The 19,264-nt window shown below is 41.5% G+C and overlaps 1 protein-coding gene across 3 annotated transcripts in view; it reads left to right on the forward strand.

Annotated features, from left to right (window-relative positions):
* The first annotated feature begins 373 nt into the window (after positions 1–373).
* The window catches only part of LOC113034723 (ankyrin-3-like), a 119,151-nt gene continuing 100,260 nt past the window's right edge, over positions 374–19,264 (forward strand). The window contains exons 1-2 of one of the 3 annotated variants that reach the window (XM_026189645.1): positions 374–792; positions 955–1,385. In XM_026189645.1, the coding sequence (XP_026045430.1) occupies positions 1,317–1,385 (69 nt within the window). In that variant the 5' untranslated portion in view covers positions 374–792; positions 955–1,316. Of the gene's footprint in view, positions 1,386–12,856; positions 18,764–19,264 lie in introns of those variants that run through there. The other 2 variants (XM_026189644.1, XM_026189659.1) reach the window with 2 other exon arrangements.

Here is a 19,264-nt window from a genome sequence, read left to right on the forward strand (position 1 = left end):
CACTCACCCCACCCCTCCTTCCGATCTCTCATTCTGTGACACCCAGGGTTTTTTGTTCCCATTTTCTCCCCTTTTCTGTGATTCACTTTCTCTCCCCCTGCCTCATTAGCTGGATGCTTCATTGGTGGAGCGCTGTAGCTTGTTGAAGCCGAAAAAGGCGTGGTCTTCATGTCTTTTTGAAGTCTGTCTATGCCGAATCGTTACACGGATATTTCAGTGGTTACTGGTTGAATATTTTTTGGATTATGTCAAGCTTGCGTGCATATCTGTATACTTGTTTTTCCTGTCTCGTGCACACATTTTTATGCGCACACCTTAACTCAACCAGTCAGTCTGTCAGACAGTCAGGGCTTGGTACAGTTCTGTTCTGTTCCAGTTTCCAGTAAGCTGATCCTGTTGGCAAAGGCTAGTGGGAGACTTCCTTTTCTGGAAGGACCTGATGCATCGTGTTAATGATCCTCTCTCTCTTCCACCCTATTTCTTTCTCCCTCTCTCTCTCTCTCCCCGTCTCTCTGCTGGCCTGTTCGAGGAGAGTCTCATTTCCTATTACAACGTCTGGGCAGGGAGCGACAGCAGAGATCATCCAGCCGGCAGAGTGAAGTGGATCACACCCCCTTTTCAACCTATTGCTCTCTCTCTCTTTCTCACACTTTTTTTTTACTCTCGTCTTTCTCCTACTTTACGCCTTAATCACTGTTTTTTTGTATTTTCTTTTTCTGTCTCTCTTCCCATGTAGCATTTTTGTGTGTCTTTGCCTCTTTCTGAAAGTGTGCCTCTAGACTCCACGCTCAGGTAGGCAGCACGACACCAAGTCAGGAATACACTCCTTCAGTCTACTTCTCTATCTATCTTTTCTTTCTTCTTGCATCACATATATCAACATCCTCCACCTCTTCATCTTCCTTCTCCATCTCTATTTCTCCACTTTCCTCCTGCCTCCACACCCTGCCTCAGAGCGCGTTGGAGAGAGTCGCCAATTGCGCACAGAGAAGGCAGCAAGTGGGAGTGGACCTCAGTGAACGTGCTTGCAAGTGTGTGCGAGTGTTTGTGAACGTGGAGAGGAAGAGGAGAGAAGAAGAAGAGGGGGGGGGAGGAGGAGGGAGTGAGCATCAGCACAGTCCTCCCAGTCTCTCCTCGCTTCACGCACACTCCCACTTTGCATGGAACAGTCCTTCTTTCACTGCTTCTAAATGGACATTTCTGTGGCAGCGTTTAAGCAGTGAAGACAGCAGCTGCTGCCACTCTACTCCATGAGCTCCTACATGCTGGATTAAAAAAAGTGAAGAGAGGGGAAGAACAGTGGGAGATCTCTGAATATGAGTGAGGAAGCTAAGGAGAAAGCAGGCGGCGGGAAAGGAGCCCATCGCAAGAAGAAAGGCAAAAAGGTATGAGAGAGGAAGCGGTTTCTTTGTCTTGGTGTGCCTGGCTTGTCACTGGATCATTTGCTTTAGGCTTAGCTAGTGATTTTTCATGTGGAAGTAAAAGGTGGTTGGATGAGGTGAGATTATGGGTGAGGTTCATGAACCAATTGCAAACGGAAAGTAAAGGTGTGTCTAACCACGTTGTTGAAAACGATCTTTTTTCTAGAGCAGATTTTTTCAGATGTTTAAGACTGAATATTATGTTAATTCTCCCATGAAGTGCTCACAGATTTATTTATTTTTCTACTGTCTACGACTCTGTCACGAGAGAGAAATGTTTGTTTAGCCTTACCTGGAATGCTTCCAAAGCCAACTGAAATGCGCCTGTCAGTCATTGGTTATAACCCTGACGTTGCAACTGGTCTGTCTGGTTGTTTTGCTGTGGCTGAGGGAACAGTTGTATGTAAAGTGCAGAGAGAATGTGTGTTATGGAAGAAAGGGGATGTCCTCAGGGGTTAGGGTGGGGGCAGTATAATGCACGGATTGCACAGGCATCTGTCGTAAAGCCAAACTCCTTCACAGCTGTGTATGTGCGTGTCTTTGTGTTACCGTGTGAATGTGTGTTTATCTGAGAGACATCTACGTAGTCATCCTGTTATGATCCGCTGAAGTAGCTATTATGGTTTTTGATTGAAGGTGTTCACCACAGAAACAGGTCGTGACTTATGAAATGTCGGTAAGTTTGTTTGCGCACATGTGTATACTTATCTTTGATTTTCCGCTTGTGGTTGGCAGTTAAATATCTTCAGTGTGTCTGTTGGTAGTGGAACCATTATTAAAACACTTCTCTCTTCTTTGCTTCCCATGCTGGTGTGTTAATGTTAGTAGCCTATGATGAATATGTTCTGGCACTGAAAGCAAGTGATCAGTGCAGAATACACACTTCGGGGCACCAAACACACAAATTGTTTTCCAGATTGTTTGAGCTGCTTCAGAGCTAATACAAGATCTGAGGTAGCCCCCAAGATCAGGGATGTAACAGAGAAGAGCTACAGCAGATTTTAGCTATACGTTTTACACAGTGAGCGTGCCTGTTGTTGAGAAGAAATGTATTCTGTGCTTCTCATTAAATAATTTATAGCTGCTGTAATATGTACCACCCTCAGTGGTAAAGCTGTCAGTCTGGCTACTCATGAATAGCGAGAGACACAATTTTCAAATTGCAGACTTCAGTAAATACAGTAGTGTTGAATGTAGAGAAATGGCATTTATCTATAAAATCGTGTATGGTTTAATGGTTACAAATTTGAATTACATATGGTAATAAATCTTCACGAGGGCTAAAATGATAATTCTATTCGTTCTTATGGAAGCAAAACGTTACATTCTGCTGGGAAAGATGAGGCCTAGCATTCATGCAGATGTTAATTTGACAGTATCACAAGACCACCCGACTCCCCATCCCCCTGCCAATGGCAATGGCATTCCCTGACGGCAGTGGCCTGCCTCAACAGGAGACTCTGCCCCACCACACTGCAAAAACTGTTGAGGATCGGCTGGAGAAACACAACAGGAGCCCAAGGCTTTGACCTGGCCTTCAAACTTCAGATTCCAATCCAATTAAACATCAACCGGATGTGCTGGAACAGGCCATGTCTATGGAGGCCCCACCAGGACCCAAAGTACCTGCTTCCTGTGTCTGGGGGTCAGACACTACATGTTCGAACATGTTGATGTCCTAGCACATCAAAGCTGCTTTGGTGGCAAAAAGAGAAGATACAAAATATTAGGCAAATAGTTAAATGTTGTGTCTCAGTAGTGTGCCACAAGGTCTAAGGAAACATTAGTGATTATATTGTCAAACACCCTCCCATGACATTTTCTGGAGGGCAAGAGGATCACTATCATCAGTAATGTTGCAAATGAGGGTTTTGCTTTTAATATCACCAGATACATACAGAATACATCATTTATATTACATAGAAACTGTGTCTCAGCTGAATAAGTTCAAGAATATCAGTTATTCAAATGAGCCTCACAAATACATGATGGGCTACACTCTTCTTCTTCACACGGAGAAATTGTGATTTTAAGCAAAATCGTAAATATCAGTTTGGAATATGCAAATATAAGGAAGAGTCTCCATCTCCAACTCCATTTCACAACGGATTAAGATAAAGCGCGTTTGGTTAAATTCACCAATAGGATTATGAGCGAGGCCTTAAGTTCTCTGTTGACATATTTTCCCCAACAAGACTCAGTCCATTATCTCTCTCACACAAGCTCCAGACTGCAGCCATGCAGCTGAAAACTGCACACCAAAAGAAGAATGCATATTAATGCTTTTTACATATGTATGCTGTTTAGTCGTTCTGCGAGCACGTGTGCAAGTGTGTGTTCGTTGGCTGTGCGTTTCTCTGCGTGAGCATGCGAACGCCAGATAAATATGCCAGATGTGTTAATGATTGTAGCCATGGCAACCAGTCTCTCTTCTAAGCAAAAGATGTCGAGGGTGAGAGCAGAGGGAGAGGAGCGAGGAGAGTGAGTGAAGAGGGGGTGGACTGGTGAACTTGGTGGCCAGAACAGAATTTATTTTTCATGAGGCAGCTGCTGTGACGGGTGAAGCTCAAGGATACAATCAAACATCTTTTGACTCAAGGTCCCCCGACTTATACTGATTATGACAGGAGTCGTGAATCAACCCCAGATTCAGTGTGGTGTTTAGGGGCTTTTTCCCCCCTGATTGTTTTTACTTATCTGGGTGTATGTGGGTGTGTGTTTAAGTGTAGCATGTCTGGTGTGTGCGCTGAATATTTGTCAGCATGTTAGTGTAGCACTTTGATGTTCCTCCAAGTGCTCTATGATCTCAGAGAGGCTTAATGATAAGAATTCGATGTAGTGATAGAGATAATGAGGTTTACATAACATAAGCACACACAGTATTAAAAGGAATTCAGTGGCAAACATTTCCAGCACAAGGAAGCTGCTGGGTGTATGCGCGCACGGCGGGCGTGCACATGTGCACGCACACGCTCGTAATTGGACATCTGGTTTGAAGCGCTGTGTTGAGTTATCGTGTAGTTAGTTTAGCTGCTTAAACTACACATAGAAGGATTTTCTTATGCAGGAAATAAGGAAGAAAGATTTGCTGTGAGATAAAAAAGACCCCAGAGGACTTATATAGAAGTATGTCCCTTTCAGAATCCTAAAAAAACTAAAACTAAACTCAATAAAATTAAAAAAAGAAAGAAAGAAAATGATGAAAATACCCTTTTTAATCAGATTTTTTAGGCACAGACTTTGTACAGGTTACTTAAGGAACTGGTGTGGTTCGCAGTTAAAATTCAGATGTTTTGCAGTTTATGAATTAAAGCAGGGGTGCTAAGGATATCTGTGCATTTTGCCCACAGCAGTGGCTTCTCCATATAAATCTCCTCAGAAAAGTAAACATAACATTACATAAGAAATGTTCACGCTGAACTGAAGAAGCACCACAGTATGGGGTTATACCATCCAAAAATAAACTGCCTTAACTGCAAGATGTACTCTGTGTTTACACTTCCTGATGATTGTGTAAGGATCCATGGTGTTTCTGTCAGAAAAAACCTAAGGAGAGCTGCTCCTGTCAAAGCTTCTGACAGTCCAACATGCTGACAAGTGGAGACAGCTGAGAAGGTATCGGTATCACCGAAACACAAAATTTTGTCACAAACAAGCCGCTGCTGTTGATCAAATTTCCCCACTGTCAGTATATTCTGTCTCTGCTCCTCGCTGTGTATTTCATTCTCACAACGCAACTACAAGTGGCAGTAAGAGTTCATTCACTTGTTGCTATATCTTTTTGAAATGAAAGCTTTTAGGGCTGTAGCTGAAGCTTTCGTTGTGATATAGAAAAAGTAATGATGACTTCAGCTCAATTTCTACCATCCTTCCACTTTGCACTGGGCTGCAAACATCCCCCTTTTGTCTCGCCTCTGTTGTCTTGTTTCTAATGAGACAGCCAGTCGGCCAGGCAGCAAAGCTCGGGCAGCTCTGTTCTTTGTCTTGGATGGAAAAACCCTGCCAGAGACAGAGAGCCCCGCGTCTGGAGGACTGGTGAAATAAGCCGTTCTGTGACAGTGCCTTCAAAGAGAAATTGCACATCACATCCCCCAGATAACAGCAGAGCACTGGTGAATGTGCTGATGGAAGATGTGAAGCGCGCGCGTGTGTGTGTGTGTGTGTGTGTGTGTGTGTGTGTGTGTGTGTGTGTGTGTGTGTGTGTGTGTGTGTGTGTGTGTGTGTGTGGAGACTAACAGAGAGCAAACAAAGTGCTGCTTTTGTTTTTCAGATTACACTAATGGACTTGGCACAGATAAAATCCTTAAAGAGGTGAAGGTTATGCTTCGTGGGTTTGGGAGAAAGTATGTGGTGAAAATTTAGAGGAAATACAAGTAAATACTGTATAATGCTTCTGTAAATAGAGGTGAGCTGGTTCATTTTTGGATTATGAATTAGTCACTTAGTCATATCTAAACGAAAAGCCAATGATTGTCCTTTCCCTGCTCTGCACCTATGGGAAGATTTGCTGTTTCTGTCACACATAATTAGACCCTAAACTGAATGTTTAGGGTCAGAATTTGGCTTTTGGATGGTATGAATAGAAAAATACTGAAAAGACGTGACACTGGAGTTCATTCTAACAGAGATAATTTACTGCCTACTAGCATTTTATTAATAATTATTAGATTAATCACAAAACAGCCAATGCCAAAATGACTTGCATATCAAAAATATAGCTAAGACTGAATGTTGAATTATATTCAGTTTCGCTGAAGTATTATATTATGTTTGTTCCAAAAGGTTTTTCAGTGGCGCACACACAGAAAACCCAAGAAAAATCTACTGAACCTGAATATTGATATTGGTATTGGGCCAAAAAACATGAGGTTCTTCATCACTTCACCTCCTTGGCATTCCTTGCTTTTGCTGTATATTCTAGGTGCAGCATAGAAATGTGATGACTTATATATAAAACCACACACACACAAACACACGTGCTGTTGGACTGTGGAGGTGTGCGCATGTGTGGTCCCTCGGTAGCTTTATAAATGTATGCATGCATGTGTGTAGGTGGGTGTATTCCTACCATTTCTGTGTGAATGTGTGTTTGGTTAGGTAGGCGTCACAGAGCCCGGGCACAGCTGTGCGCCCTGGGGAGAGGACAGTGGGATCAGCCTGTCAGAGTTCCATCACTTTCAGATGTGCTGTCTCTGGTCCTCTGTTTCCATTGAGGGAAGAAGAAAAGGATGTGGAGGAAAAGAGAGCAAAACCATGAAAGAGGGCAGCTATTGAGGATAGAGGAGATGGTGAAATAGAAGTGAGAGTGAGGTGTGAGCAGATGGAGTGACAGAGGAAAAGATGGAAAGGAAAGGGATAAGGAAGTACGGAGGAGGCATGCTCCTCTGTCAGTCCATTGTTCTGGAGCACTCCCTTAATCCCCAAACTGCTTCGCCGGAGGTTTGAAAGGGCATTATGTTATATCAGGAGTAGTTGTCCAATAATCAAGCTTCACAAAGTGTCTACCACCACAGTTTTCCACTGTCTCAAGTAGATGTGAAAAATATATTCATAAGCATAAGGAAAGCAAAACAATCGCGCCCACATTACAGCGATGGCACAGGTGGGTGAAGGTGAGAATATGCGTTTAAATAGAGACGTTCAGGAAGACTTTTTTCATTACCCCCCTTTTTTTAAATGATTTAATGTTTGTTGTCATCTCCTCACCTGTTATAACTTCAGATCTGGCCTATTGGAATCTATCTTTGTCTTTAACCACGATTAACAAGCTGAACAAAGTTTAGCATAGCTTAGCCCTTATGAATCCAGCATAAATATGTGATTTGCTGTTTATTTGGTTGAGTCACTGACTGTTTAAAAGGCTGACCAGTTGTATGACTACAGTTTTAATCACATAATCATAAGTCAGCTTTCTGAGGCAGCTGTCAGTGTCAAAGAAATGCTTAAACTGACCTAAGTACATGCAAAAACAGCACACACACACAGACTACGGATACAGATGGCCTTGGCCAGGTAGCAAGGCTGCTGAACCAGACCCAATTAACAAAAAAGGGACTTACAAGAGCTTGCCACTTTTCACTCTGTGTATCCGTCCCCCACACAAACCTCTCTCATCACCCCTCCTCCATCAACAAAAGCAAGCAATTTGAAAAAATGCCCTCGTTATTTTATTTTTTTTTACGTCTGTCAGCGAGAGTGAATCAATATCAGTGAGTGCTCAGTGCAATTTTAAAAGAGTTTCTCTTCCCGCAAGAAATAGCAAGAGCCCGTGTTGTGCTGTAATCTCATATCGGAGCGCTTCTTATTACACACATGTGAAAACCTGGCTGTAATTATTAAAAAACAACCAGCCCTTAGTCAGAAAATTAAACTTCAGATCTCTGAATATTCTTTGGGGTGTGCTTTTAATCAAAAGACAGCAAAAATAATGACTTGCAGCAAAATTTGAATGTAAAAACACCCAACATTTTGAACCTGGGCTGCTTGGTGACCCAGACTGCAGTTGCTTTCAGACGTAGACAGTGCAATAATACATGTTTTCATATCCACTCTACTGGTATTTTCCTCTGCTGGCAGTCACAGTTCCCTGAACTCCGGAGCCAATTCCGTTCCCCACAGCTCCGTCCGGAAGGCTCTTTACATCTTACTCAGTTGTGCTCCTTCCATTCCTCTTTCCCGTCTTTTCTGTCTCCTTCAAAAGGCTCCACAATACGAGTCAGTCGTGGAAAACAGCAGAGGAAAAAGATGGTTGAATGCAGAGTTTCACTGTCAGATTTAGACACCTCTTTTATCAAGTTCGGGATCCTCCTTAAGCCTCTCCTGGCCCAGTGTTGCCATGGCAACTGTTAAATGCAACAGCACGGGATAACAAAAGCTTTTGTTCCATACCAAAAGCAATAACAGTGGTTCATGCTCACGGTATTGTCTGCCGACCCTGTAGTGACCGCTTCATTCTCCCACCTTTTTTCTCAGTTATTTGACATCAGTGGTTTTTACTATGGCACTGAATGAAAACAGATTAAAGTCCCTCGACTTTATTTTTAGTCCATATTCAAAAGACGTGAGTCACAGATTCTCTGGTTGTTAATTGTTCTGCACAGAAAAAAAATTGCACTACCGAAACTGATGTATGAGTTGTTAATAGGGTTTTGGTCATGATGCAGGGAATAACGACTGACAAAGATCACACTATTCCCACACTAATTCCCACAGTGAAGCAGCAGGGAAAAGTGTCATGTGATGTAAATTCCTGTTTATTATTTGATGTGCAGACTGATTGTGTTTATTCGCATAGCAAGCTGTCGTGGGTGCAAACAGATTTTAGTTTCAGATTTCAGAGCAGTGGCCCCACCGTGACCTGGACGGTGCCGTTGACAGTTACAGTACAGTGTTTGTAAGTGAAAGGACTTATTAAACACAATTTAATGAAACGGGAGAAGTAGGGGTCTGCGTACCTCTCCGTTCCTTTGGTTCTCAGGTGTTGTTTATTTAAATCGGATGATGTATTCTAGGATCAGGAATACATCCACAGTGGAGGCAAGCCAGATGGCTCACCCATGCTTCCTCCGTGGGATGGAAAATGACAGCTTGCTGGTGAATAAAATAGGTAAAGGAAATGAAAAGGGAAATGTGAGCAGATAGCTGCAGACTCTCTTAAAACTGTCATGTGCCAGGACCCTTCTGCTGTCTCTCTGCTTGAAGTTGCACTTAACAGCAGGATCTGGCTTCCACTGAAATTCAAATGTCTGACAGATAGCCACAAAACAGAGGCTGTGTTTTCAAATGTAGAGCAGATTGCCAGTTTAGCACTATTCATGCTAAGCTGTTTGGAAATCCAGGTGAGAGAGACGTCTAGAGACTTCTTTCTGTGTTATTACAGATGATTTTCATGGTGTAGCATTAGTGTTTTTAGTAGCATGTTTTAGGCTATTCTGGCTTCTATAAATGTTGCTGGTTGTTTTGTTACTCTTTGATAGATATATAATTGCTGGCTCAATTATGATGCATTTTATTCTAGGAGCAAAGTGCAATGTCCTGTACCGCATCAAAGTTGAAAAGAGGCGGCTGAGAGGGATGGCGAGTGCAGAAAGTGCAACACTTTCCCTCGGGAGTTCACAGCCTGAGTCCTTCGGTGCTTATGATTAGTGAGCAAACACACTTTGTTTGAGGTTAAGAAAAGATTTTGGTTTCCTTTAAAGTGAGAATGTGCCTCACACTTCATGTCACTGTTGACTTTCTGAATATTAAGGTGACGTGGTTTTTCTGGGTCTGAGAGAAGAGCTTTGTTGAAATTAATCAGAATCATAGTGAGATAACATGTTGCCTTGAAAGGTTTAATTTACTTAAAATAGTGAGCCATTGTTCTGGACTTCTTGTCAAGCACCCATCCTGCTGAGAAACAGTAATTTTCTTTTCAGGGTCAATGAAATGTTGAATAACATTTGTCATTAAACCTCTGGTGGTAAATTTTGCAGGAGCAGTGGGATTTTCATCAGCCTTCAGTGGGGATTCCATAATGCTACAATTCCCTTATTCATAATTTTATGGTTTTCCCATGCTGTCTGGTGGGCTCTTGGATCGGCATAGGGAGGAGGTGCGGGGGTGGACTGAGGTATGCCAACTGGGGGGAGAGAGACCATGTTAAATGCGCCCATTTTTAGATTTCAGGTCAGGATTGACAGCAGCAAAATGTGAGCCCAAAGCAACACCACCTGAGCCAGACGGCTCGATAGCATTGGAAGGCAAGATTAGGCAGACAGAAACAGAGAAGGTGGAAGAATATGCAGAATGAGAGGCAGTAGAGGATCAGGAAAATGACATTTTTAAAAAAGAGTGAGGCGTAGAGATTCACGACAGGTGAAACCAAAAGGGAATTCTGTGATGTTGAGCAAAGGAAGGAACCTGTAGGAGAAGTGCACGGGGTTATAAATGTTTATAAGCGGATGTACACATGTACACCTAAAATAAACACCTACAGGCATGTATGAGATCTACATTTCCAGGGGCTTCAGTGACAGAGATGGCGCCACAGAGTTTTCTCTTTTACAGTATTATGTAACCCAAGAAATCATCCCCTCTCTTCTGTAGTAAAACTGTGACATTTGTCAGCTTTCAGTGCAGGAACAAAAATGTTAACCTCATCTATTCTCCAACTCTGCCTTCTGCTCTCTGTTTCTCATACTGCTATAGAGCTGAGGGGTCAGACACATGGAATTGGCTACATATTTTTATTGATAACTCAGTTATTGGTCTGTTGAAGAACAGACCAATCTTATTTTGAGTTGCTGATGTTCTGTGCTTAAGGGATGCAGCAAATGCCTGTTTTTTCTTTTTTTATTAGTCTGGCTCAGCTTTTGACCATTTCTTTTTGGACTTTTCCTTTTGACTTTGGATTTTGTGATCTAATCTTTTGCTGATGCAAACAGACATTATTAAGTTATTAATAATGAGAAAATTGTTACGCTGACAGCCTTCAGTGTATCTCTTACTGCATCCATCCATTGCATCATAAATTTTCCACATCAGTGACTTTAACGAGAAGCCGGCAATGGTTATATGCGCTTCGCCACATTCCAAAACACTCACAAAAACACACCTCCTAAGATGTTATTGCCGTTTTTTACAAACAGCCGTGAGGCAAAGGCCCATTACATTAAAAAGCTGCGTGCCATTGGGCGTGTCTCATATTTTCTTCCAAGCCATCAAGTCTGTATGATGGCTGAAGGCTATCATCGCCACATTTTTGAAAGTACTGTCAGATGATTTGCATGAACCTTTAATAATGAATTGACTGAAGGCGATAATAGCTTCCTGATAACTGCCAAACAACAATTCCTGACATCAAGAACTTTGTCAGAAAGTTGGGTTCAAACTATTGCTGCTATGCACACTGACAAGTATATCAGAGTGCCTTAAAAGCTTCGCTTTCTTTCTCTATTTAATGTGAGGTGTTTTCTTCTCTGGGTATGCTTTAAATTTCAGTTTTCTCCCCTGCAAGGCATCGCTTTAAAATGGATGGTTACCTGGAAGAGAGAGGAAATTATAGATTTTGAAATTGGGCATTGATTATAGCCACAGTGAAAAGTGCCTTCTAGACACAGTTGTCATTGTTGTATACACATACAGTAGCTGAAATGTGTTTACCTGACTTGCAGTAAGCTGAGGCACGAAAAGTAGCATTGCCTAAGGCTTTGATGAAGCACGTGGGAGTCGTACAGTGATAACACGTGATTTTTATACCTTTCAGTATTGCTTTGTGTGTTTGTTGCCCCAGTGGTTGCAGAAGGTTGATGGGTGAGTTGTTTATTGCTAACAGTGACAGGGTTTCTCCTGCCCTGTGGTCAGTGTCAGCACACACACAATGTGACAACCTCCAGCTGTGAGGGTGTGAGTCTGCTAATGAGATACCCTTTCGACCTGCCTGTGTAGATCTTTGTGTGTGTGTGCATTTATTTGTTAGTGGAATAACCAGAACAACAACCATCGACATCTTACATGAAGCGCTACAGAGATCATTTTGTCATTTGCTGCCACATCACAATAATAATGATGCACATACATTATTCCTCCTCCAAGGTGAGAGCTGAGGCTGGGGAATATGTGTCAGTGCTGTTTGTCTGCAAGCTCGATAAAACAAAACCCATAAAGATTAATCTCATGAACCTTTTCGGAAAGGTGCCATTGGAAGAATACATTTAATCCTGGTGTGGGTCCTGAGGATTTTTTGAGGTGGCCTTTGTAGAAAAGTTCTCAGTTAGGCTGTGGAAATAAGAACTGTTGTAATAACATAATACAGAAAAAGTCATAATTAAAGCTCAAGAAGAATACTTTTTTTTTATTATTGCTGTTATTACAGCATGTGCAAGATATTGGTAGGAAATTTATGTTTTCTTGTGAATATTTTTATCCCCAGATGGAAACCATTATTGTATTCAGTAATTAGGAAGCTATCACCAGGAGCTAGCCCTAACTGGGATGGATTTGTACAAATATAAGCAAAGCTGCAGGTGAAACTCAATGAATTTCTGGTCATGTAGAGCAGCGGTCCCCAACCTTTTTTGCGCCACAGACCGGTTTATGCCCGACAATATTTTCACGGACCGGCCTTTAAGGTGTCGCGGATAAATACAACAAAATAAAACTAGTACCGGTACCGAAAAAAAGATGATTTATTCATAACACACGTGAAAAGACCCAGGAAAGCCGAGTTAACGATAAAAACGCTAACAAAATAACGCTGAAAACCATACATTTCACACCTGAGCCTCAACTCTCGCGGCCTGGTACCAAACGACTCACGGACCAGTAACGGTCCGAAGCCCGGGGGTTGGGGACCGCTGATGTAGCACATTGATAACTAAATGAGCATAAAATGTCACACTTTTCCTTTAAAGTTATTTCCTACAACTCTTTCTTTCTTTTTCTTTTAATTTTTTTTAGGAAAATCAGTTTTGAAAAAAAATTGAACATATATATGTACATATTTTAAATCCATCAGTTTGATGCGATGATCCCACTGAAATAGCCTCTTTCCATATCCATGCACAGGGAGTGAAAATGAATTGCCCCTGTCTCTCATTGATTTAATGTGATTAATTTAAGTAGGCAGTAAATGAAGGGAGGGGAGGAGGAAAGTGGACAGTATGGTGAAGATACAGACTAAGAATGTGAGGATGATGTGAGGGAAAGAGGATGCTGAGGGAGTAGGGAGTGGAGAGGAGGGCTCCGTCATGAATAAATCACTGCTGAGATCTCCTTGCTGTCTAGCCCAGTGTAGACCAGTATCCTTTCATAGTTATAGCTCATCCCAGATGGCCTAGTTTACCCACAGAGAATAAGCCAAGTCGTAATTTACCAGCTGGGGATTTCTTATGATTGCTTCATCCATCATCAATTACCCAGCTCAAGTGAAGTATGAAAGGAAACAGTGTGGGCATCCCCCACTGTTTAATATTACCTGCATAAACAGAAAAAAAATGTTTGAAGGACAATAGATGTAGAAATTAAAGTCTTGTTTAGAAATTACAATGGATCCATTATGTGTACCTGAATCTTAAAAACGTAGTACCTTTCTAAAAATCACTGCCTTCTTTGATGCAGTCGCAGAGGAGGGTGTTATGTAAAAGCGAGTGGGAAGACGAGATCAGGGCCCAAAAAAACTGAGTCAAAATTACTCAAATGATGAAGTCTTGTCAGCTCAGTACAGTACCGCACACCCATACACAGTAATGGAGTTGTAAGGGAAGAAAAGGAACCATTTCCTGCCTCACTGTCATTAAACAATGGAGACATCCTCCTCGCTGGCCAGGACAGTAAGGGACTGAGTAAGTCTGGTAAGACCTATGTTCCACAATGGCTGTGACTGTGGAGAATCATTATGGATTGTGTGTGTCTGTGTGTTTCTTGTTTACAGGGATGTGTGAAAGACACAACGTGTTTTTTTTCTGTAGAGGAAGGAGTTTGTCACTAAAGCCTTTGTCTCTGGTAACTGACACCATCCTTAACATACACAAATCCAAATTTAACGCAAACATGCAATCCAGGATCATTCACTTAACATTCAACGCTATTTTACTTCTGCTTCAAGTTCTGGGCTTTATGTAGACACAAATCTCTCTTTTAGGTTTTATATATACTTTATTTGCCAATGCACCTTTCTTTAAGCTAACTTAACCAGAAGTAGTGCTTCACTAAAAATATAACTGGCCCAAGAAGAAACTGAACTTCAGTGTACAGTAAATCTACTTTGTAACACGTAGGAGGAGAAAGAAGTGGGTTAGGTTTAAAATCAAATAAAAAAAGGCATAATTAGGTGGGACTTTCCTTAGTGTACGAAAGCAGTGACGCTTTCATATTTGTAGAAGATGTTACTTTATTTTCTGGTAAAACTGTATCAATGCCGACCATCAAAATGTAGCAGGATGCTAAAAGAGGAATCAATTTGTAGAAAAAGCTGAAATCTTTGGTGGTGGGTCATAGTGCTCTTAGTCTGTATTTTATGCACAGATGGCTGATTTGGAGACAGCCTGCCTTAGAAACCTTAAATCAAAAAACAGTCTACTTATGGCTGTTAAGGCCCAATAATAAAAATGCAACATGGAAAAGACAGATTATAATACAGCTAGATACAAAACCAACACTAGGCATCTTTTATATAATTTAAGTACAATGAGGGTACTTGTAATCAGCTGTGCTACATAAATAAAATTGCCATTCCCATTTTTCATTACCCCATTTTGGGGTCTTCTTCCTCGTTTGATTATTTTGGAAATATAGAAGTATCATCACTGTGACCAAAGCTTAATTATTTTTCAAAGTTTTCAAAGGTCAAAGAGATGCAAATCTATGATGTTAGTTAACACGTCTCTCCTTTATATTTACATCGTGCAGTGCGATTTACTATGCATTAATTGCACCATCTGGTATGTCTGACACAGACTGAATTAGGACTTTATTAGGACTCTCCTCCACAGTGTGACATGCCATGTAGGGTGGTTGTTCTCGCACCTGCCATCTATAGGCTCTTTTGCTTGACTCAGTCATCAGCTAGTCAGGAACTTGACTTACAGTGCTGGATTACATCCCTGTATGTAAAACATGAAGCTTGACGCATCCTCTTAAGCAACTGACATCTGAAGCGAGTCTCTAGGGTTCCCTGTGCGCCCTACTTCATTCGTCCAGATGGCAAAAAATTTTAAAAATGTATTACTTACCCAAAAAGTGTGGCCAAAGAGACATTTTAAGCTGCGGATTTTAATTATCAACATATCATATCAGCTGATCCTCTGTATTACCGTAGGCAATGAGAATACGCTGCAGGAAGTCTTTTTTTAAATCCCAAAATGTCACCATCCAAATGATTAGCACCGCTGTAATTCTCCAGTATGAGACCATCTACAGAGGGTGTTCTAAAACGTCCAATACATTTCAGAGAAAATATCATTTCCTAACTGAATATGACAGCTAATTGTCTTCTTTACCAGCAGAGTCACAGTTAGAATAGTATAGAGACAGCATTAGCATTGATTCTATATAAGCCTGTGACTGGGAAGTGCTGCAGAAATGTGGCGGCCAGTGCTGTAGACAGGGCCAAATAAAGTTAACATGACTTCTGCTCCACTTTGAAAATCAGCACTAGGAAATAAATGATAAATCACCAAAAAGAAAAAGAAAAAGAAAATTTAGACCAAGACAGAGAGATGTCCTTCTTGTGGCTCTTTTGGATATATTATATCCTTTTGGGGATGTTTTATCTCGCTTGCAGGGATTTTCTCTAATTTCATCTGGGATAAGACAGGAGAAGGTGAAGGATCTGTGTTCAACAGTGATACTTTACCTTACAATAGCGGCTAATTGGAGCTGTCAAGATGCTGATAATCTGTATTCGAGTATGCCATTCAAAAAGGAACTGCACAAACTCAACATTTCTAAGAGAGATGATTAAAGGGTGTGTGTGTGTGTGTGTGTGTGTGTGTGTGTGTGTGTGTGTGTGTGTGTGTTAGTACATTTGGCAGAGAGAATGAAAAGAATTATGCAGCTAGCAAGTGAAAAGGGCAAACCCAGTAGCAGTTTGTCTGACAGAAAGTGTAATGAAATTGATTGGTAATTCGAGAATTCTCCTGGGCTCTCTTGACTTGTCTTTGAACAGTTTGGGAAGCTTTAGTTTTGCTGCTAAAGAAAAGGCTAAGATTTTTGATTAAACCTTGCAGATCCAAGGAGCAGACTATGACATTTTATTGTGATATCTTCAAGCAGAAGAAGCTTTAAGTGACCAAATTTTAACAGTAAGTTCTGTATAGAACTTTTAATCAGTTCATTTATTATCTTGCCTGCTTTAATCAATATTCATCTGCCCGTTCACCCACCCATCCATGATTTGTCATCTCTCAGATCAAAGGAGAACCTTCAACCTTGATGCATTCTCTGACTCTGACTCGGTGCAATAAAACATTATCAGCTGTCTGACCTCCTTTTCTTCTCACACTTTCTACCTCCTGTTGTACCTGTTTCCTCACTCTTCCCTCTTCAGTTTCCTCCATTTCTGTCAGTGTGCTTGTTTATTGCAGCTGGTTCATAGGGGCTGGAATGAACTGGGAAAACCGGAAGCAAGGTAGAAATTTTGACTAAGAACTCAAATAACACACACACAGACAGACGCACTGTCTTGGCATCAAAGCTCTTGTCATTCTCTGCCAGCTGATAAGCCACGTCTCTGGGCAGGAAGGATAGCAAGGCAGAGGCAGAAGATGAGGTGAGCAACATAAGGTTGGAGAGAAAATGTGAATCAGACAGATCAGTGGTAACAGGCAGGCAGATAGGTCCATCACTGTGGATCATCTGTCTGTCTGAGCTTGAAAATGGTGTCACAGAAATGTGACCACACTTTAACAAGGACCCCTGTGTGACTGTGTGTGTATACCCCAACTTAAGCATCAGCCACTCCCTGCAGGACAAGGTGCCCAAAGTGCCCAATTTGTTGATATGGTGTCCAGAGCCTGGTCTGTATAGATCCTGAACCACATCACCAAAGATTCACAGAATCAGCTGCAAATGTTCCCATGCCAGATACCACAGAGTATGCATTCATAAGTCCTGTGTCCACACCACAAAGGATCACAGCTCTTCTGGAACAAAGAATAATGGTTTTAATGTTGCTGCTGACCGGTATATGCTTGTTACCGAATGTGTCTTATAGAAAATCCATCTGGATTTCAATAGGCTCAAGCATGTAATACTACAGCTTCTAATGTTGCATTGCTAAATGCTAAGAAATAACATTAACAACAATGGTGCAGTTCAGATTAAAAGGATGGCGTTTCCTGCTGTTGCTGAGGAAAGAGCTCTTTCTGGCTCTCTGTGTCGCTGTCTCATTCGCTCACCTTCACTGTCTGGGTCAGTTGCTGATACTTTATCATCTGCAAAGCATTCATCTCCATGTGTCCCTATAACAGCAGCATGAAACATGAAACAAAACACAAAATGGATTCAAATTCACTAATATTTGAACTAAAATGTGTGGTTTAGATATATGGCCTGTCATTTCCTTGCTTACAAATTTTTTTTTAATGAACGTCACAGTACAGCCACTGTTTGCATTTGCTTGACAGCAAGCCATTTCTCGCTTTTGTGGCTGCAAAGTTTAATAAACACTGTCTTTGTGTGTTTATAGCAGTTTACAGACGCTCTTTGTCGAAGTGTAACAGTTTCTTTATGGGAGCTATAACAGTCATGAGGACAGCCTATGTGTAATTAAGGCCAAAATGTATTTAAGTGGGTTATAATGTGAAGCATCTTTCTAAAACAAATTTCTGTAGGCTTAAAACGGGATTATAATGGCAGGCGGCACAGCCTTAAAGTAGATAAATATGCCAGATGCTGTTACATCTGACATATTTTTTTATCCAGGCAAAAGCCCGAGTTCTCTATGTTTGCTTTTAAGGCATAATTACAGACAAACAAGAACAGCAGGAGGCACCAGGTGTACACTGAGATGTTCTACTCAGAATTTGTAGCGTATAAATAGCGCTTTGATTTTGGTGGGTGTGAAAATCTCTGAAATTCCAGTAGCATGTTCCAGACGCATGTTTTTCTCCTTGTGACAGTCTCTTCGCAGCTCCCTTGTGTCTGAACGTTTCGCTCCTTGTTTCCATGGAGACCAAAAGAGGTGTGGAGAATCCTGAAACCCTTCTGTGGTCTCTGGCTTTGTCATACGTGCTGCCAGCCACTGCCTCTCACCTTTAATAGCCCTTCGTGCGCAGCTTCTTTGCAAATGATTACTAGACGATGCTTGTTAGAAAGAACGGGTGATTGTTTCGGTTAACCCCCATATTTAGTGGCCACAGTGATATTTTTTAGGATTTAAAACATCTAAACTAGCAAATATTATACTGTTAAGTCACAATTTGTCATGTTCAGACTTTAAATAGGATTCTCTGAGACAAAGATGCTGCTTGAACAATTAATCCAATGAAAATTCCCACTGCTCAGTGATACTGCTGCACACTCGACCCTCATTTTCATCTGAATTATGACAATAACTTTCTATCCTTTCTGTTCTCTTGCACAATGGCATTGACCTGTTCTATTGTCTGTGGGCTTGTGTCCTCCTTTTCAGCACTGAGGAGCTCATTTGTTGATCTCTTAACTAGATTAGCATTTGTCTGATTAACTCCCTGTAACCCCTGCTGCCGCTTGTCGCTCAAGTGAGTTGGGCAAAGCTTCGCGCTGTTACTGTCCCCTCTCTGGTCGTTTCGTAGCCTCCCATTTGCTTTCACCTCTTTCGCACCTGGTGAACTTGCAATGTCAGGCAGAGGGATTAACTGAAGATGCACAGAGCTGGAAGGGTGAGTTTAATAACAGTCACATGGGTTTGTGTGTTTACCTACATGTCAGTAATTGTCTTCATGAAGGCTGGCCTACTTACCAAACAACAGCGTGTCTAACACCAGAGCTGACAGAGCTGTTGATTAACTAATTGAAGTACAGTGCTTACCAATTTATCTGCTAGTTGGATGACTCAGTTTGGATCTTGCCCACAGCCTTGTAAAAATGCATTGTCATAGTCTCCCTTTACTTTTATTTGTCCTTTATTTTTGCCCAGCAGTATGTTGGGATTATTAGTTTGCATACTTCTTAAAGTCTAAGCTAAAACATCGCATCAGTTGGAGTGCTGTGAAGTCTCCTGTGCCACCGGGAGCTTGACATTTTCAGCTTTATTGTTGTTCTTAATTAAACAACACACAGTCGGTTTTCAGAAGTATTTATACTGAACACAGCTTCCTATTGTAGTATATTATTAACCTTTAAGATACAGATTGATAGAGGATCCATTTTCCCCTTTGACC

This window comes from Astatotilapia calliptera, chromosome 13, assembly GCF_900246225.1.
Source record: "Astatotilapia calliptera chromosome 13, fAstCal1.2, whole genome shotgun sequence".
NCBI lineage: Eukaryota > Metazoa > Chordata > Actinopteri > Cichliformes > Cichlidae > Astatotilapia > Astatotilapia calliptera.